Below are 22,012 nucleotides of genomic sequence, written 5' to 3'. Positions count from 1 at the left end.
CCTGACAGCGAGGGTAACATTCAACAGGAAACTGCGCTGACATCTCTGAGGCCAGAACATTACCCCCCCCCAACCCCCACAGGCCAATGGTGGGCCACCTCTGCCACAGCGGGTTGTATAGAAAATTCCGCCCACAATCTCTAGACAAGGTGAACATCGGGAAACATTGAACAAGCTGTCACCCTTCACTCTAAAAGAGGGAAGGGTGGCCTGATAGTGTGTTTTAAAATGAGGAAGGGGTTTGAGAGGATAGGCACAGAAAAGATGTTTGTGAGGATCGCCAGGGGCCTTCAATATGAGATAGTCACCAATAAATCCAATCGGGAATTCAGCAGAAAGCTCTTTACTCAGCAAGCCATGAGGATGTGGAACTCACTACCACCGAGTGCGGTGGAGGTGAATAATGCAGACACATTTAAGCTGAAGGGAGGAAGGAATAGGTAGATTAATTGATAGGTTAGGATGAAGAGGGAGTGGGCAGGGACTTGAGTGGAGAATAGATTCCAGAATGGACCAGTTAGGCCGAATGGCCAGTTTTCTGTGGTTTATGGGAGGGCACAGCTGTGAGAAAATTTGTCTTCCTGGGATGAAGAACGTTTACTGGGGGGAACAAAAGGATAGTAGACAGAAGAATTAAATGACTGTCAAACATATTATAATTTAAAGCCCCTCATAATTTCTTAGCAGAGTAAATAAGTTCTGTTACCTTATATCCCGGGGCACAGATGCATTTGCCTGTTACACTGTCGCAGTCAGCCCCATTTTGGCAGCTGCAGATTTGGTGACAAGATACACCATAAAATCCAGGGGCACATGTCTCATTGCAGTAGAGTCCAGACCATCCGGGTTTACACGTACACTCGCCAGACATGGGGTGACAGCTGGAAAGAGAGGATAAAAGGGGTCTCAGTCTCTCGCAGCAGAGCGATTAGCCTTAACAGCACAACTGTTTTGCTTAAAACACTAACTCTGGTTTCTGTTTCCTGTCAGTCATTGCCTGAGTTAATCACTTCAGCAGAGGGGGAGACTATCATTTTCAGTTCTTTTTATTCTTCACAAGTCATTACAGAGTCCCGTAGTGAACTGAGTCAATGAGAGGCTAGGTCATGAGCACCGGGGAGGTTCAGCTCTCTGTCTGCTCCACAGCTGACCATTCTAACCTCCTCCAGTCCCACATCTCTCCGAGATCTCCGTGTTCCTCCAATTCTGACCTCTCACGTGTCCCTGATTTCCTTCCCCCTTCCATTGGCGGCTGTGCCAAGGCACTAAGTACATGAATTCCTTCCCTGAACTTCTCTGACCCTTTCTGATCTCTCTTCCTTTCTGATCGCCCTTAAGGCCTTTCCCTTTGACCGTTAAGAACAGAAGCAAGAGGTGCCGATGATGGCCAGGCTGAGACTGCTCCATTAATTAATAAGATCATGGCTGATCCTCTGTGACAATTCCACTTTCATAAACCATTCCATTTTCCTTGATTCACTTAAGGTAGGAATGCCCTTCCTTATTTATCCAGTTATTCGCCAGATGTGGGTGTCACTCTCTGGGCCAGATTTTATTGCCCATCCCTGACTGCCCCTCTATTTTCAGAGGGCATTTGAGAGTCACCCACATTGCTGTGGGTCTGGAGTCACAGGTAGGCCAGACCAGGTAAGGACGGCAGATTTCCTTCCGTAAAGGGACATTCATGAACCAGATGGGTTTTTCCAACAATGGTGTTACGGTCATCGATAGATTCTTAATTCCAGATATCTTTTATTGAATTCAAATTTCACCAGCTGCCGTGGTGGGATTTGAACCTGAGTGCCTGGACCAGTACCCTGGGTTCCCGGATTACTAGTCCAGCGACAATACCACGAGGCCACTTGCCATCTGGGAAGTCAAGAATCCTATAGAAACTCTAAAAGGCAGAAGGAGGCCCCTCAGCCCATCGAGTCTGCACCGACTCACTGCCCTATCCCTGTAACCCAGTGTATTTCCCATGGCTAATGCCATGAACTTGGAGGCAGATGAACTTAGAGCTTGGATTAGCGCTAGGAACTACAATATTGTTGCCATTACAGAGACTTGGTTAAGGGAAAGACAGGATTGGCAGCGTCACATTCTAGGATACAGATTTTCAGGTGGAATAGAGGGGGGATGTCACAATGTTGGGGGTTTACTATAGACCGCCCAACTGCCGATGGGAGATAGAGGAACAGATATGTAGGCAGATTTTGGCGAGGTGTAAAAGAACAGGGTTGTTGTGATGGGAGATTTTAACTTTCCCTATATTGACTGGTACTCACTTAGTGCTAGGGGCAGAGTTTGGAAGGAGCATCCAGGAAACAGTATGTAGATAGTCCAACTAGGGATACTGGACCTGGTATTGGGGAATGAGCCCAGTCAGGTGGTCGATGTTTCAGTAGGGGAGCAGTTTGGGAATAGTGACCACAATTCAGTAAGCTTTAATACGTATACTCCTCAAGTTAAGGTGCTAAACTGGGGTAAAATTAAATACAATATTCGGCAGGAGCTGTAGAATGTAGATTGGGGGCAGATGTTTGAGGGCAAATCAACATTTGGTATATGGGAGGCTTTCAAGTGTAAATTGATAGGGATTCAGATCTGGTATATTCCTGTAACGATGAAGGATAAATATGGTAAGTTTTTGGAACCTTGGATAGCACAAGATATTGTGAGCCTAGTCAAAGAGATAAAGGAAGCATTTGTCAAGGCTAGGAAGCTGGGAACACATGAAGCAAGTGTGGAATACAAGGAAAGTAGAAAGAAACTTAAGCAAGGAGTATAGAGGGCTAAAAGGGGTCATGAAAAAGCATGGCCAGCAGGATTAAGGAAAATCCCAAGGCTTTTTATACACATATAAAGAGCAAGAGGGTAGCCAGGGAGAGGGTTGGCCCACTCAAGGGCAAGGGAGGGAATCTACGTGTGGAGCCAGAGGGAATGGGAGAGGTATTAAATGAATACTTTATATCAGTATTCACCAAAGAGAAGAACTTAGTGGATGATGAATCTGGGACAGGGTATGTAGATAGTTTGAGTCATGTTGAGATCAAAAAGGAGGAGATATTGGGGTTTTTGAGAAACATTAAGGTAGACAAGTCCCCAGGGCCTGATGGGATATATCCCAGAATACTGAGAGAGGCAAGGGAGGAAATTGCTGGGACTTTGAGAGAAATCTTTATCCTCACTGGCTACAGGGGAGGTCCTTTTGTTCCCTTGTTTAAAAAGGGAAGCAAAAATAATCCAGGTAATTACAGACCGGTGAGCTTTACATTAGTGATAGGGAAATTACTGAAGAGATTTTTCGAGGCAGGATTTATTCCCACTTGGAAATAAGTGGGCGTATTAGTGAGAGGCAACATGGTTTTGTGAAGGGGAGGTCGTGTCTCACAAACTTGATTGAGTTTTTCGAGGGAGTGATGAAGATGATTGATGAGGGTAGGGCAGTGGATGTTGTCTACATGGACTTCAGTAAGGCCTTTGACAAGGTCCCTCATGGCAGACTGGAGCAGATGGTGAAGTCACATGGGATCAGAGGTGAGCTGGCAAGGTGGATACAGAACTGGCTCAGTCAAAGAAGGAAGAGGGTAGCAGTGGAAGTTTGCGCTTCTGAATGGAAGGCTGTGACAAGTCACGTTCCTCAGGGATCAGTACTGGGAGCTTTGTTAATTGTAATATATATAAATGATTTCAAGGAAAATGTAACTGGTTTGATTAGTAAGTTTGCGGACGACACAAAGGTTGGTGAATATGCGGATAGCAATGAGGACCATCAAAAAATACAGCAGGATATCAATCGGTTGGTGACTTGGGTGGAGAGATGGCAGATGGAGTTTAATCTGGACAAACGTGAGGTAATGCATTTTGGAAGGTCTAATAAAGAGAGGAAATATACAGTAAATGGCAGAACCCTTAAGAGTATTGATAGGCAGAGGGATCTGTGTGTGCAGGTACACAGGTCACTGAAAGTGGTAATGCAGGTGGAGAAAGTAGGCACGAAGGCATACGGCATGCTTGCCTTCATCGGTCGGGGCATTGAGTTTAAAAAATTGGCAAGTCATGTTGCAGCTTTAGAGACACTTAGTTAGGCTGCACTTGGAATACAGTGTTCAATTCTGGTCACCACACTATCAGAAGGATGTGAGGCTTTGGAGAGGGTACAGAAAAGATTTACCAAAATGTTGTTGGAGGGCATAAGCTATGAGGAGAGGTTGGAGAAACTTGGTTTGTTCTCATTGGAACGACGGAAGTTGAGGGGTGACCTGATAGAAGTCTACAAGATTATCAGAGGCATGGGCAGAGTGGATAGTCAGAAGTTTTTTCCCAGGGTGGAAGAGGCAATTACCTGGGGGCACAGGTTTAAGGTGCGAGAGGCAAGGTTTAAAGGAGATGTATGAGGCAGGTTTTTTTACACAGAGTGTGGTGGGTGCTGGGAACTCGCTGCTGGGAGAGGTAGTGGAAGCAGATATGATCGTGCGTTTTAAGGGGTTTGATAAATAAATGAATAAGATGGGAATGGAGGGATATGGTTGCTGGAAGGACGGAGGCTTTAGTTAAGTTGGGCAGCATGGTCAGTACAGAATTGGAGGGCCAAAGGGCCTGTTCTTATGCTGTAATTTTCTTTGTTCTTTGTTCTAACCTACACATTTTTGGACTGTGGGAGGAAACCGGAGCACCCGGAGGAAACCCACACAGACACAGGGAGAACGTGCAGACTCCACACAGACAACGACCCAGACCAGAAATTGAACCCAGGTCCCTGGCGCTGTGAGACGGCAGCGTTAACCACTGTGCCGCCATCATGTAGGAAGGTTGACTTGAGGTAGATCAGATATGATCTCGTTGAACAGCAGTGCAGGTTGGAGGGGCCAAATGGCCACTTCTAGCTCCTTAATCTTCTTTGGCAAGCCGGTCACTAAACATAATGAGCTCCACCCATGGGATTGTAAAAATGACTCTTAATTAGTGAACTGGAAGCTGGAAACCAAGGCTAGCATTTGTTCAGGAGCTTATCACCAAAGCAGTAATTGGAAAAGACAGTGCAGGCTGCCCCGAAGAGATTGTTATCCTCAGTTGTGCTACCTGTTAAATGGGCAGCTGTCCTCACCTGAAACACCTGTCTTACTCAAGACCACAGCTGGTTTAATCCTTGCAAATAAGTGTATCGTTCAGTGGCGAGAGAGAGGAAGCATACCAACTCCAGCCTCAGTCATTGATTTAGGATGTGTTTCAATAGGCAGGACTTAGGCCTGACAGCCTGAATAATTAACCAGGCTTTCATTTACATTCGTGGCAGGGTTCCATGAAGATTACTCAATGATACTGATGGGGTCGGAGAACACTGAGAAACATTTCAATCTCCACTTGTAAAATTGTTGCCTTATGCGCTATTGTTCCCTCGAAGAATATGTTTCACCCAGTAACTGACAGGAGAGAAACAGTGCTTTGAAGTTATTCAAGATTGATTTGACTCCCTCTGAGAGCTGCGAGAGTCACAGACGTTCTCCTGTTTGATAAATAACGTTACACACTGCCTCTGCACTCAGCTGATGTACTGGCATCATGAACTGAAATGAAAAATACAACATTTTGTACGGATGGAAATGTCAATATGGGAAACGAACATTCTGCTGGCTCAGTTAAGAACACATTCAAAAATTCACGTGGGTTTGGGTAAAGTGTGTGTCTAATATACAGAGAGAGAAAGAGAAAGACAGACAGGTAGAGAAAGAAAGAGAGAGAGACAAGACAGAAAGAAACAATGAAAGTGGGAGATTGCGACAGTACTGAGAGGCAGGCAAAAGAAAGACAAAGTTGGCGAGAGACAAAGGAAGAGAGGCAGAGAGAGATAAACAGCAACAGAGAGAGAGAGAGACTGACAGAGAAACAGTGACATACAGAAAAAAAGAAAGAGAGAAACAGACAATAAGCAAGAGAGAGAGACGTAAAGAAAAATAGAGAGAGGGGGAGAAGATGAGAGGCAGAAAAGGAAAGGCGCAGAGAGAAGGACAGAGAAGATAGAGGGAGAGACAGAGAGTGAGAGGTAAATAGACAGAGAGAGAGAAAAAAACAGAAAAAAAAATACAGAGAGAAACACAGGGAGACAGAGACCAAAAGATATAATTGAGTTAAAATTGTACAGCTCCAGTGACACTATCACTGGGTCTCACCACTGTTCACGGCACTGTGTCATGCTGCCACTAAATCTGAACTTTGTAACATCAATTGTAGAATCAGAATAATACAACACAGAATGATTCAGGAAGGGTGGGGGGTGTGGGATTTTATTTGAACCCCTGCTTCGGGACGCTAACTAGACTGAGTGTGTCTCACTGGTTTTGCAGACTCGATCTTACAGTCACTGAGGAATATTATTAACAGGATGCAAAGCCAGCATTCGACCCAAACCTATACTTACGTAGTATGTTTGAGTAAAACCATCCCGAGAATATCTGCTCCATAGCTGCCTCTGATCAAACAAGGAAAGCTGGAAATGGAGACACACCACCGAGTCTGTCTATCTCAATTTCCAGTAATTAAGAATTAGTTGCTAGTGTAGAGGCAAGTGACAAAATGTTAACATGAAGTGCAGCTTAATAAAATAATTGTCACATTTCAAGATGTGTTATAGAGTGAAAGGGGTGGTGGGGGGGGACAGTGGGGAGAAGACAGCCTTGGATCTGTTGGGTTGAATTGCTTATTTCTGTGTTGCAAATGTTGATGTAATCCTATCTTCTCTACCTACAGAGAGCAGAACGTCAGACAGAACTGAGAGTGACTTTGGCACGTTGCTTGCAGAGTGGACCTGTTAACCAAGGCTAACATAATGAGGACAAAACAACCAAACCAAGTGACAACCTGCAGAAAAATACCAGGTATCTGCTTCAGTTTGGAGCAGAGTTAATGCTAGCTTGTATCAAGTGTGCTCGATAAAACATATGCAGAAAAGGTGGATGGCGGGCATCAGATTTTGTATTCATTGTTGTACATATTTCAATAATAAAGTAAGAGTGATGGACAGAGGAACGATATCAGTATGACCAAGGGCACACTAGAAATATCCATAAGTGGCTTTTTTTCTCACTTGTAACGGTTGGCAGGCTTGCTGCTTACCTCTGTGTGGTTTCTGGGTAGCAGGGGCAGTGTTTGTCACAACTCTTTCCATACACTCCGTCGGGACACATCCGGACCTCGCAGGAATCCCCCGTGAAGCCAGGCTCACAGAGACATGCGCCGTTGACGTGGTAACACTTGCCCTCATTCTGACAGCTGCATCTCCCAACGCAGTTTTCTCCGTAAGATCCAAAGGAGCATTGATCCTGGCACCTTGTAGAAATCAACACACCGTTGGAAAGAATAAACGACGAGAAATGATGGATTCTTACATCAAGATAGAATTACACCAGAATTTACAGGACAGAAACAGGCCACTTGGCCCCACAGCTCTGTGCTGGTACTTCTTCCCCACTATGCGTCTCCTCCCTTCTACAGCCATCAACATGTCCTTCAATTTTATCTAATTTCATAGAATCATAGAATCCCTGCAGCACAGAAGGAAACCATTTGGCCCTTCGAGTCTGTACTGACCACAGTCCCACCCAGGCTCTATTCCCATAACCCCACACATTTACCCTGCTAATCCCCCGGATATTAGGGTCAATTTAGCTTGGCCTAACCCACACATCTTTGGACTGTGGGAGGAAACCGGAACACCCGGAGGAAACCCACGCAGACATGGGGAGAGCGTGCAAACTCCACACAGACAGTGACCCGAGGCCGGAATCGAACCCGGGTCCCTGGCGCTGTGAGGCAGCAGTGCTAACCACTGTGCTACCGTGCCACCCCATCTCCTCTTAAATGTATCTGCGCTGCTCTCTCCGAAATTCCCCGTTGGAATGGCCTATTTCTGCTTTGTAAATACTGCATAAAGTTACTCCCCAAACTTCAGAGAATAATGATCCTAAAACACAGTTTTTGAGAAGTTGTGGGTGTATTTTTACTGTCTGAGACTAATGGATACTCTTTTTCTTAATTAAAAGATCCACTTTTCAAGAGAAATGAAATTAGTATAGAGATTTCCCCTATTCAAGCATAGCCGATCTATTTGCAGACCGCAGGGTGAAAATTACTTTCGTCACTTCGAATCGAACCCAGACATGATCACAACAATGTTGCATTTGTCCCGGAGGCGACTTATTTTGTCTGAGGAACAAAATTTGGACAAAGCCAACTTTACTTCTCATGTGAATTGGGAAAAGTGCTGTGACATCGAGTAATGGTCTTCAATGCTGTTGAATTGACCCCATTCTGCTGGGATACAGTTTTAGACAATTTGGCAAAGGATTGATGGATTGCTAATATCCGCAGCCTCTCCAAAGGCACTAATGTGGCAGTGTTTTGATGCAGTCTTCCATTTAAATCTCTGAAAAGAGGAACATTCCTCACAAAACAGATTAGACTGCAGAAGTTTGTTCCTCGTCACCTTATTTCCACGAAGTTTATCGATATATCATTTTTTTTTATTACATTTGGATCTTCAACATAGTATCCAAAAGACATGCCCAGGGCAAAGCTTTGTATTATTTTGGTAAACGGGATCTTATAATATGAATCACCAAGGTTACTTATACAGTCATTATCCTAAATCAGATATACAAATATCATGGAGATTAACAAATAACAGTATTCATTTCAAACATTGATAAGATACAAATCACCATAAAAAGTGCCCCTGCTGTTAATGGAATAATGTTAGAATGGAACTGGTGATAACATTGTATCTGATGTAATGTGACCAATGGTAACAAGCTGTCAGGGTCAGCTGACCCTGTAAATGATGTAACCAATGACAGAATGATGTGATGATCAGCTGACTCAGTATAAATTAGAATATGTTGGGAATTGTGGGGAACTTGGAATGGCCCAGAGTGATGCCTCAAATTTGGAATAATGAAGTTTCTTTCGTAAACCTTTCCTTTGTTTGATAAGTTGGAGTAAGTTTTGCTATATATCTTTATTGTTGACATTTGAAGAGTTCTTCCTGGGTGAACAAATAGCATCATTGGAGATATTTGGTGAATTGATAATTTTACAATATGCACCAATCTTTTGAGTTTGTCTATTTGGTTTGACCTTAAAAGAGGACCAGCAAGGAGAAAGCTTCCATGGCCAGTGGTTTCATTGGGCTAAACGAGTTGAAGGGGATAGAACATGGAACATAGAAAAACTACAGCACAGACAGGCCCTTCGGCCCACAAGTTGCACCAATCATATCTCTACCTACCAGGCTTACCTATAACCCTCAATCCTATTAAATCCCATGTACTCATCCAGAAGTCTCTTAAAAGACCCTATCGAATTTGCCTCCACCACCACCGACAGCAGCCGATTCCACTCACCCACCACCCTCTGAGTGAAAAAATTACCCCTGACATCTCCTCTGTACCTACTCCCCAGCACCTTAAACCTGGGATGTTCAATAAATCTGGGTAAAGGGTATCAGTTTATCCGTATGGATTCATTTAACTTTGAACAGCACAAAGCTCGATGTAATCCACTTTACCAAGGAACTGCTGAAGGGCTCAGCCCCACACTCCCAGAATCAAAATCTGAATAATAGAAAAAGTAGAAGCTTTTACAACCTCAGGATGCTAAGAGCCAATGACAGACTTTTTGAAATGTAGTCATTGTAATAATGCACAGCAACCAATTAGCATGCAGCAAGCTCCAACCTAACAGCCATATGTCAACGACCAGATAATCTGCTTTCCGTCATGCTGATAGGGAACAAATATCTCTTACGACATCAGGGAGAACTTCCCTGCTCTTCTTCAAAAGAGTACCACGGAATCGTGGATGTTTGACTGAGAATTCAGGTGAGGCATTTGTTTAAATACCTCATCCAAAAGACAGTGCCCAGAACCTTGCACACCCCACTGTCGCTGCCGGCATGAACGGAGAATTTGGTGCTCCATAATATCTCTATTTGTAAAATCATTGAATCAAAAGGAGGCCACTTGTACTCGTTGGAGTTTAGAAGAATGAGGGGAGATCTCATTGAGACGTATAAGATGATGAATGGGATGGATAGGATAGAGGTGGAGAGACTCTTCCCGCTCAAAAAAGACAGTAGGACTAGGGGGCACAGCCTCAAGATAAAGGGGGGGCGTTTTAGAACGGAGTTGAGGAGGAACTTCTTCACTCAAAGGGTGGTGAATCTCTGGAATTCTCTACCCGTTGAAGTGGTGGAGGCTGCCTCGCTAAATATTTTCAAGAAGCGGGTTGATGGGTTTTTGATAAGCGAGGGGATTAAGGGTTATGGGGAGAGGGCCGGAAAGTGGAACTGAGCCACGACAGATCAGCCATGATCTTATTGAATGGCGGGGCAGGCTCGAAGGGCCAGATGGCCTACTCCTGCTCCTATTTCTTATGTTCTTATGTCCTACCCCCATAACCCTGCACATTGACCATGGCTAATCTGCCTAACCTATACCTCTTTGGACACTAAGGGCAATTTAGCTTGGCCAATCCACCTAAACTACACATCTTTGGACACTAAGAGCAATTTAGCATGGTTAATCCCTGCAGCCTACACATCCTTGGACACTAAGGGGCAATTTAGCATGACTAATCCCCCCAACCTACACATCCTTGGACACTAAGGGTCAATTTAGTATGGCCAATCTACTTAACCTACACATTTTTGGATAGTAAGGGGGAATTTAGCATGGCTAATTCACCCAACTTACACACCTTTGGACACTAAGGGGCAATTTAGCATGACCAATCTACCTAACATATACGTTTTGGGACACTAAGGGGCAATTTAGCATGGCTAATTCACCCAACCTACACATCTTTGGACACTAAGGGGCAATTTAGCATGGCTAATCCACCTAACCTGTACATCTTTCTTCACGGCAGCAGGACTGAATAATCCAGCTGCGGGTGAGGTCAGGGAATCCCAGCCAGTAACTCTGACAGTACAGCACTCCCTCAATATTGCTACTGGAGTGTGGGCCTGGAATACGTACTGAAGTCTCTGGATGTGAACTCACAACATTTTGACTCAGTGTTGAGAGTGCTAGTCACTGGGCCACGACTGATAGATAAATCCAAGTTTGAAGTTCACAAACACAGCATTCCTAGTGGCAGAATAATTACCAGCGTTGAAACAATATGACCACAACACACATGGACAGTTGTACGAGAGAGTTTCAACAGCACATCATTCGAAACCACAATGTTTGAATCATTCCTTTATGAATCACCACATCCAAAGGGGCAAAGAGAAAGGGGTTTTTTTTTTGCATTTAAATTACCAAAACTACTTCTTTTTGGCCCAAAGTGTAAATTTTAGATGTGTCATCTGTAACTAATTGAATCCAAATTTCATCCAACAGCTGCTCGCTGAGAAGAAGCAAAATATTCAGCTAATGGTGAATAGAGTACAAACACACTAAATAAATGCAGAATTGCCTGCTTCACCAGCAGGCACGCAGCTGCCCAGGAAAGCACATCGCAATGCCTCAGGTTGAATAGCGACTGACAATAAACTGGCCAAAGGCACCCGCATCATGAGAATAAATTAGAGAAAAGGCTTTTGTGTTAAATTAAATATCAGCAGCTTACTTCTTGTGTAACTTCAAAGAGAGGTCAGATTATCCCTTGCTGCCAGCAGTGCAACAGAGAGTATGTTTGTGCACGTAATTTTAAAATTCTCATCCTTGTTTCCAGATCCCTCCACTGGCTCCTCCCTCTTGTTGTAATCTTCTCCTGATCATAGAAGCCTAGAAATCTGACAGTGCAGAAGGAGGCCATTGAGTCTACACTGACTACGATTCCACCTGGACCCTATCCCCATAACCCCACGTATTTACCCTGCTAATCCCGCTAACCTACGCATCCCAGGACACTAAGGGGCAACTTAGCATGGCCGATGCAGCTAACCTGCACATCTTTGGACTGAGGGAGGAAACTGGAGCACTCAAAGAAAACCCACGCAGACATGGGGAGAACGTGCAAACTCCACACAGACAGTGACCCAAGCCAGGAATCGAACCCAGGTCCCTGGAGCTGTGAGGCAGCGGTGCCACCCCAAGAAAACCTCCAAGATAATGTCTGCGTTGTTCCAGTTCTGGCCTCTTGCGTCTCCCCTCATTTACATCACTTCCACCATCACAGTCCAAAGATGTGTGGGTTAGGTGGATTGGCCATGTTAAATTGACCTTAGTGCCAGGGGGATTAGCAGGGTAAATGTGTGAAGTTAAGAGAATAGGGCCTGGATGAGATTGTGGTCGCTGCAGATTCGATGGGCTGAATGGCCTTGTTCTGCACTGTAGGGATTCTGTAATTCTAAGTCTTCGACTATCTATCCCTAAATCATCGAATTGCCTCCTTGTGTCTCTCTATCGCTCTTACTCTCTCCGCCATTAAGTTGTTATTTAAAACCAGCCCCTTCGATCAAGCTTTTGGTCACCTGTCCTAACATCTCCTTATGTGGTCTGACAGTGTCTGTGGAGAGGGAATAGAGCCAATGTTTTGATCCAGGATGACGAACTCAAAACATTGGCTTTATTTTCTCTCCAGAGATGCTGACAGACCTGCCGAGGATTTCCAGCATTTTTTGTTTCTGTTTCAGATTCCAACATCTCCAGTATTTTGCTTTTGTCTCCTTATGTAGCTCAATGTCAAACTCTGGTCATTGTTCCTGTGAAACATTGAGGTACATTTTGCGACATTCAGTGGCCCAATTTAAACTCTGTGTAAATGAATGTTTTTAAAACCTGACCTAAAAAAGCCGCATGTTGCTTCTGAAAGTGCAAGTTGCTGTCTTTTTTTATTCATTCATGGGACATGGCTTCACTGGCTGGCCAGCATTTATTGTCCATCCCTAGTTGGATGGCAGATTCCCTTCCCTAAAAAGCATTGGTGAACCAGATGGGTTTTTCCGACAATCGATAATGGTTTCATGGTCATCAGTAAATTCTTAATTCCAGATACATTTTATTGAATTCAAATTCCACCATCTGTCGTGGTGGGATTTGAACCCAGGTCCCCAGAACATTAGCTGAGCTTCTGGATTGACATTCTAGCAATGACACCACTTGGCCATTGCCTCCCTCATTGACCTGTTGGCATTTATCAGAAGCAGCTCAGATGCAGGCATTCTGCATAAAACTCTCCCTAGACTGACGCTACAAAGATATGAAGGGTTTCAAAGGAACAAATAGGGAGAAACTGTTCCTAGTGGCGGGGTCAGTCACCAGAGGACACAGATTTAAGGTAAAAGTACCAGAGGGCAGATGAGAAGAGTTTGCTACAGGTGCTATATAAATCAAAGTTGTTGTTGTTGACATAACCTGATTTAATTTGGGGCGTTTTGTGGAATTACTGGCTCACTTCATCCATCAAGGCAGACATGTCTTATCACCGATGGTAAATTACAAAGTAGTGACAGCAGGGAGCATTCCCACTAATGGGAATGGTACAGTGGGCCAGAACCTTTTAGACGTAAAAGCAGAATTCTTTAGACTGGAGGCATGCTCCAAGGCGGAACCACCTAACTGCATCTGCCACCCCATTACACTTGCAGCAGTCAATTAAGACTAAAAGGATTAAGGCATGCACTCACCGCGGGTAAATTAGGCAACATTTTTAGGTTTGAAATTGCTAAGTGCAAATTCAAAAGCTTTAACAAGTGGGGCAGCAGGCACGATCGCAGACATATTAGTACAGCTTGAGCTGTAACACATTCAGCCAGCCACATAGGAAGCAGACAGAGGACAGTGCTTCTTTCCAGCGAGCACGCTATACAGCAGATATTTCCAATCCTGCTTGGAGCATTCTCTGGGTAATTGGGTCTCCTTGTTTTTAGCTGTGGCCCAGATTTTCCTTGAGTGAGCTACCTCAATGCGTGTACAGTGGACATTACCCTTCACCCTGGAGATGTTGTTAAGCTGCAACTTACTAAGAATGGCGCAGAGGGAACAGGACACCTGCGACTTCAGCAAATGATAAAACTAAAAGACTTATCACCTTGAGATTGAAAAACAAACGAAATGAAGAAAGTAAGAACTTTCATTGTTATAGCGCCTTTCAACGACCTCAAGATGTTCCAGAGCGTTTAGAGTCGATATCCACGATTTAGTGGACCTATTGATCACGGGTGCAAATCACGAGTGCTCCCACACTTCAAAGATGTTCAGGTTAGGTTGATTGGTCACGCTAAATTGCCATTTATGGTGTTCAAAGATATATAGGTTAGGAGGATTAGCAAACGCTTACAGGGTAAGCCTGGATAAGAGTTGGTGCAGGCTTGATGAGCTGAATGGCCCCCTTCCGCAATGTATGATTCTAAGATTGCATATCTAAGAACGTAGAGTTGAGGCTGAGATGAGATTAGCTGTATTAAATGGTAGAACAAGCTTAAGGGGCTGAATGGCCTACTCCTGCTGCTAGTTCTTATGATTCTTGATGTACATATATCACGTTCTATCAAATTAGACCAAAACAGAAGTAAGCTTGTTACTATAGAGGGAACATTAACTTCAAACCAGTTCAACTGATTTTGAATCTGGTCAGCTGTTCAGTGTTTTATTACCCATATGTTACCTCTTCAAGAACACATAGCAACAACTTGCATTTACATAGCACTTTTACATCCCAATGTGATTCACAGTCGCATTGTGAGGCATAATTTGACACCAAGTCAGATAAGAAGATATTAGGTAACCAGATAACCCAAATTCGGTCAAAAGAATTAGGTTTTATAGAACATTTTATGGAAAGACAGAGATCAGGAGGTTAAGGGAGAGAAATTCCAGAACTTAGAGCCCAAGTAGCTGAAGGCACGAACACCAATGTTGGAACGATGGAAATGGTAAATGTGTGAGTGGCTGGAATTGGAAGAGCGTAGAAATCTCGGCAAGTTGCAGGGGTGGATGTGGCTAAAGTGATGGTTTGCATGGGAACGAAGCCATATAGACTGTATAAAGATACCTGAAAGTCAATGCCACATTAAGATATAGTGTTGACAGGTTCCATTACCTCTCTCCTGTGTAGCCAGCTCCACACTGACAATGACCAGAGGCTGGGTCACATTGTCCACCATTGTGACACTGACATTCCTGGGAGCAGTTTATTCCATATCTTCCTTCAGGACAAGGCTGACCACATACCGTTCCCTTTAAAAGTAAAGTTCTTCAGTCAGTCACTTTTTGTTTAATCATTACGCTTACCAGCCTCAATCCTAGAAATACTTTAAGATTAAATGCCCAGATTTGCCGTGAATTCTAGGGTGAGAATGTTGTTTGAGAGGAGTAGCAATAATTTTATTTTAAGCAAAAACAAAATGACTCTCATTTAACTTTATCCCCCTTCTCACCGATCCTGTAATTAAGAGACTTGCAAATTGTGAGGGGTAAGTGCATGGCTTGTTATTGTGAGACTTGTAACACAGATTTAAGGATCAGCTTCCTGAGGTGGCTTTGCTGAAAGAAAGAACTGGAAAACTAAGTTGTTAAACTAAAAAATCTCTCAATATCATGCCAACACCTTCTTGATTCTCAAACAATCTTATTAGAAGATCTTGAAGTCTTTGCCTATCATTCCATAGGTGGCTCCAATGCCTAGGATCGCAGTTAAATTATCAAACTCTGTTCTCTGAGTGTTTAACATCACCAGTCTGGACCTCAGAAAGAATAGTCTGGAGTAAGATTATTAAAATTACCCCATGGAAATTAGTTAAACGCAAAAAAAAAGGAAATATGTGCGGTACAAGTGGAGTCTCTTTGGCTAATCCCTTACATTTTTTAACATAATCATCAGTACCTATATTAATTTGAATTATTAAACCGTTACTTTGAAGCATAATATTGCAGGAACAACATTTGGCATGTGATATTACTTTAGAGTTCAATACTCAAGACCGAGCTCTAAAAAGGATATCAAGGCATAATGAAGGTGTAAAAATGATTCACAAAGCACAATAGCCGTACTGAGGGGATATACCAGGCAAAGCTGAACAGGTTGGGTCTCTTTTCTCCAGAACAGAGCAGGAAAGGTGTCACTGGATAAAGGCCTTTAAAATTATGAAGGGGGCTAATATAGAACATAGAACACTACAGCACAAACAGGCCCTACCAAGCCATAGAACTATCTGTAACTCCCAATGCCATTAGATCCCATATACTCATCCAGCAGTCTTTTAAAAGACCCCAGTGAGTTCGCCTTTACCACCAATGACAGCAGCCATTGTGTTTATACATAAATCTCGAGAAGATTCTTCCACCTGTTGAGGCATTTGGGTGGTAGGGTGGAGATGAAAATCAGGGGCCACATAAGATGTCCAATACGGAATTCAGGAGAATGGTCAGAATGCCTGAACACAGGGAGGTGGATAGCATAGATGTATTTGAGGGGAAGTTGAATAAACACGTGAAGGAGAAAGGAATAGAAGGATATGTCTAATGAAGTCAGGTGAAGGAGACATGTGTGGACCATAAACAATGGTATAGGTCTTAGTTTTGTGGACTTTAAGTGAAAACCAACCTATCATTTGTCAATTGGAAATATCACTGATACAACCTGGGCAAGTGTATACACGGCACAGCTTCAAACTGCCTGTCATACAGAGTCACTATCCAAACAGGAATTTCAAACCAAATCTTCAGCAAGCCTCGGAAGTAAAGCTTTTAATGGGAGTACGAGCAGATACAAATAACGATCCAATGGAAATGGTTAATCATGCTGTATGAAATATGTATTCAAACAAATAAAAAAACAAAGAAAATTACAGCAAAGGACAGGCCCTTCGGCCCTCCAAACCTGCACCGTCCATGCTACCAGATTGAACTAAAACCCCCTACCCTTCCAGGGACCATATCCCGCTATTTCCATCCTATTGTCCAGTTAAGTCACTACCGTATCTGGTTCTACTACCTCTCCAGGCAGCGCGTTCCAGGCACCCAGCACCCTATTCCCATCAATTTGTTCAAAGCTTCCTTTAAACAAAGGCGATTTGGCCAAAGAGAAAGAAATATGGTGGGGTGGGGCATCTCAGAATGCATTCTGAGTGGTGTGACTGTTTTATTCCCAAGACGTGACAGGCAACAGATTACATGAAGAAATAGCTTTATAAAAAACTTATCCCAGTGACTTGGAAGCATTACCAAAATCACATGACATCATAAAGTAACACTTGTGCACATAAAATGTGCTCATTGACATAAGATTGTTAATAACATAGGAGACAGACAATATATATAATAGATATAGATTACCATCCATCCAGGCGGGCATGAGCATTCTCCTGTCACATGGTGACATACGCCGCCATTTTGACAAGGGCATCGCTCCTCACATTGGGATCCATGTTTCCCTGGTGGACACAAATCTTCACAACTAGAAAACCAAGCAAAACACTAAGATTAACAGTCACATATTAGAACAAAGAAAGAGGATGTCTCATTTAACACCTTTGATGAACTCTGGACATCTCAGAACATTTGACATCCAATGAAATATTGCTTGAAGTACTTTCACTGTTGCAATGTAGGAAGCTTGGCAGCCATCTTGCACACAGCAAGATCCCACAAACACCAGTGAAATAATGAAAAGATAATCTGTTCTTTTGTGATGTCAATTGAAGGGCAAATTTGGCCAGGACAATAGGAAGAAGCATTCTGTTCTTCTTCCAGGTGGATTTTTGCATCGACCCAGGAAGTGGATGGGCCTTGTGTTTATGTCTCATCTAAAATTCAGTGCAGCACTCCCTTCAGTACTGACCCTCTGACAGTGCGGCACTCCCTCAGTACTGACCCTCTGACAGTGCGGCACTCCCTCAGTACTGACCCTCTGACAGTGCGGCACTCCCTCAGTACTGACCCTCTGACAGTGCAGCACTCCCTCAGCAATGACCCTCTGCCAATGCAGTACTCCCTCAGTATTAACCCTCTGGCAATGGGGCACTCCCTCAGTACTGACCCTCTGACAGTGCGGCACTCCCTCAGTACTGACCCTCTGACAATGCGGCACTCCCTCAGTACTGACCCTCTGACAATGTGGCACTCCCTCAGTACTGACCCTCTGACAGTGCAGCACTCCCTCAGTACTGACCCTCTAACAGTGCAACACTCCCTCAGCACTGACCCTCTGACAATGCGGCACTCCCTCAGTACTGACCCTCTGACAGTGCAGCACTCCCTCAGTACTGACCCTCTGACAGTGCAGCACTCCCTCAGTACTGACCCTCTGACAGTGCAGCATTCCCTCAGCACTGACCCTCTACAATGCGGCACTCCCTCAGTACTGACCCTCTGACAGTGCAACACTCCCTCAGCACTGACCCTCTGACAATGCAGCACTCCCTCAGTACTGACCCTCTAACAGTGCAGCACTCCCTCAGTACTGACCCTCTGACAGTGCTGCACTCCCTCAGTACTGACCTTCTGACAGTGCAGCACTTCCTCAGTACTTTGCTGCAATGTTGGACCAGATTTTGTGTTGATATCTGTGGAATGGACGGGGCACCCACAAATTCAAATTCAGAGGTGAGAATGAGAGCCATGGCTGACACCAGCCTCGAGAGAGAGGGGGATAGAGAATCAAAAATCATAGCATGATATCAACTTTGTTTCATCACTTCCATCATCAATACCATTAGATTTTTTTAATAATCTTAATATGGAAGGAGCCCATTCAGCCCATCATACCTGTACTGGCGCTTTGAAAGTGTAATAGGTAGATGAATAGATAGGAAGGAATGACAGAGAAAAGTAAATAGTTGAAATACATGGGTAGGTATGTAGATAAATATACATGTGGACAGATAAACAGAAAGAAGATAGAGCAGGTAGTAGATAAAACGGAGACAGAGACAGAGTGCGGAATTCTCTCAAAAAATTCTAAGTGTTGAATTCTTGGAATAATTCACTGTGTTTTCTCAGTGGGAGTTCAGAGAAGAATCTCCCACACTCTGTGTGCTGCAGAGGCCACCAGAGTGATTATCTTCCAATTTCAGGGGGTAATGCCTATTCCCATTGGAGAGGCTGAGAGCAGCGTGCTGAGTGGGCCATTGCGCATGTGCCGAAATGTCAAGGCCGAGTTTGGCGCATGTGCAGTGCCCCTGCACTGCCGGCCTCCCAATTGCGGGCCAGGTGGATCGCTGGCCAGCCCTGTGACCTCCCCACAATGCTGGCTCCATCCCTAACCTTTCCCATGCCCAGCCCTGAACCCCTCCCCCCCAAATTCCTGGCCCGCTGCAATCTCTACCTCCCCCATTCTGAACACTCCCGCCCAACAGTATCCCCCCTCCACAGTTCAGACCCACCAACAGCAATGCCAACCCTTCCCCCCGCAGCCTGCCTCGATCACTGCCCTTCCTCCTTCCCCCACCACTCCCTCTGCAGAGTGGCAACGGGACCCTCCCACCCCCACCAATCACTCCTAGGTCCCAATCCCACTCAGGCCAAGACCCTGGGCCCCACCCACAAATAGGCCCCACCCCATGGCTGATGGGCAGTGCAAGGTGTCTCCTGGGCATTGGCACTTTGCCCATTGGGCAGTGCGGAGGGCCAGACTGGCACTGTGAAGGTGCCAATGATGTAGAGATGCCAGGATTGGACTGGGGTAAACACAGTCAGAAGTCTCACAACACCAATGTTAAAACTCAACAGTTTTATAGCTTTCAGAGCGCTGCTTCTTCGTCAGGTAAGTGGGAGTTCTGTTCACAAATAGGGCATATAAAGACACAAACTCAATTTACAAAATAATGGTTGGAGTGCGAATCTCTACAGATAATCAAGTCTTAAAGGTACAGACAATGTGAGTGGAGAGAGCGTTAAGCACAGATTAAAGAGATGTGTATTGTCTCCAGGCAGGACAGTTAGTGAGATTTTGCAGACCCAGGCAAGTTGTGGGGGTTACAGTGTGACATGAACCCGGTTGAGGCCGTCCTCATGTGTGTGGAACTTGGCTATCAGTCTCTGCTCAGCGACTCTACATTGTCACGTGTTGTGAAGGCCGCCTTGGAGAATGCTTACCCGAAGATCAGAGGCCGAATGCCCATAACCACTGAAATGTTCCCAACAGGAAGAGAACAGTCTTGTCTGATGATTTTGAACGGTGTTCATTCATCCGTTGTCATAGTGTCTGCATGGTCTCCCCAATGTACCATACCTCAGGACATCCTTTCCTGCAGTGCAGTAGACAACATTGGCCGAGTTGCAACAGCATGTGCTGCGTACCTGGTGGATGGTGTTTTCTTTGACATTTCTTTAACCTGTGCTTAACGCTGTCTCCACTCACATTGTCTGTACCTTTAAGACTTGATTACCTGTAAAGACTCGCATTCCAACCATTATTTTGTAAGTTAAGTTTGTGTCTTTATATCCCACTCACCTGATGAAGGAGCAGCGCTCCGAAAGCTAGTGGCTTTTGCTGCCAAATAAACCTGTTGGACTTTAACCTGGTGTTGTGAGACCTCTTAAGGTGCCAATGCCAGGGGGCAGCACCCGGCTGCCCGACCCTTTAGGGGGGGAGGCCCGATTGCCCCTCTTTCATTCCAGCGGGATTGGGCCTGGAATTCCCCGAAAGTGGGGAGCTATTCTGAAACCCGCTGGAGTGGAACGCTCTGGCCGGGGGGGGTGGTTAGCGGGCCCAGACATTTCAGTCTTGACCCTGATAATAGCATTTAAATTATATGGAAATTATTATTTAAATCATTTCCGTGTCTCTCCACTGATTTCCGGCGTGGAACAAATGCTGCCGGAAATCGGACGCTGGGAGACACAAGCGGGGCATGAATGCTTGTGCAAACTCCATGAATCGGCTGCTGCAGAATTCGCCCGGCCCACTGCGCTAAAAAACTAGCTCAGCAGGATGGGAGAATCGCGGCCAGAGAGAGAGAGACATAACACAGAGATAACCAATCATTATCACTGATCAGCACAGACATTCTGATGCTTTTATTCCTGAATGTCCAAAGGAATCTATCTAATTTTGAAATATTGATTCCAAACGGGAGATCACACTGAATCACAACCTTTTCAATTATAAAACAGCATCATGTGATATAGATTAAAGCCAAAGGCAGTTTGCGTTGAATCAAGACAGTTTATTCCATGTGTGTTCGCACAATCCTGTGAACTGCAGAATTAAACATTGGAAAACAAACTAATTAATTATCCTGCCATCCACTATTCACTCTGGACCCAGCATTAGAATTTATATATCTGTAAACACTTGATACTGTCCCCTATCTCGCTGCAGAGACAGACCCTAAAGAGTCACCGTTATTTTCAATCAGTAATATTCTAGTAGTGGGGATCAGAGAACTGTTACCACACAAAAGGAGGCCACTCTGCCCGTCATGTCTACACCTGATCTCCAAATGAGCATTTCACTTCCTGCCATTCCCCTACCTTCTCCCCCTAACCGTGCACATCCTTCCTTTTCGGATAACAGTCCAATTCTTTCTCAAATGCCTCGACTGAATCTACATCCGCCACACTCTCAGGCAGTGCATTCCAAATCTTATTCATTCACTGCGTCAAAAAGCAGTTTTCCCTTTTCATTTTTGCTCCTTTTGCCAATTACTTCTAATCTGTGCACTCTTGTTCTCAGTCCTGTCATGAGGGGGAACAGTTTTGCCCTCTCTATTCTGTCCAGACCCCTCATGATTATGAATACATCCATCAGATCTCTTCTCAGCCTTTTTTTTGTGTGATTTATTACTGTCACATGTATTAACATACAGTGAACAGTATTGTTTCTTGCACTCTATACTGACAAAGCATACCGTTTATAGAGAAGGAAAGGAGAGAGTTCAGAATGTAGTGTTACAATCATAGCTAGGGTGTAGAGAAAGATCAACTTAATGCAAGGTAGGTCCATTCAAAAGTCTGACAGAAGCAGGGAAGAAGCTGTTCTTGAGTCCGTCGGTGCGTGATCTTAGATTTTTGTACTTTTTTCCCGACGGAAGAAGGTGGAAGAGAGAATGTCCGGGGTGCGT

At 44.5% G+C, this 22,012-nt stretch overlaps 1 protein-coding gene across 1 annotated transcript in view; it reads right to left on the bottom strand.

The window, feature by feature from the left end:
• megf10 (multiple EGF-like-domains 10) overlaps nucleotides 1-22,012 on the bottom strand; it is a 153,193-nt gene that overhangs the window by 44,034 nt on the left and 87,147 nt on the right. Inside the window, exons 7-10 of the mRNA XM_080188349.1 lie at nucleotides 17,283-17,403; nucleotides 15,049-15,185; nucleotides 7,114-7,326; nucleotides 707-881 (exon numbers count right to left, since the gene is read on the bottom strand). Of these exons, the coding sequence (XP_080044475.1) occupies nucleotides 707-881; nucleotides 7,114-7,326; nucleotides 15,049-15,185; nucleotides 17,283-17,403 (646 nt within the window). The remainder of the gene's footprint in view (nucleotides 1-706; nucleotides 882-7,113; nucleotides 7,327-15,048; nucleotides 15,186-17,282; nucleotides 17,404-22,012) is intronic.

Source organism: Carcharhinus amblyrhynchos, chromosome 5 (assembly GCF_965287045.1).
Source record: "Carcharhinus amblyrhynchos chromosome 5, sCarAmb.v2.hapA, whole genome shotgun sequence".
NCBI lineage: Eukaryota > Metazoa > Chordata > Chondrichthyes > Carcharhiniformes > Carcharhinidae > Carcharhinus > Carcharhinus amblyrhynchos.
This window is presented reverse-complemented; position numbering and strand designations above follow the sequence as displayed.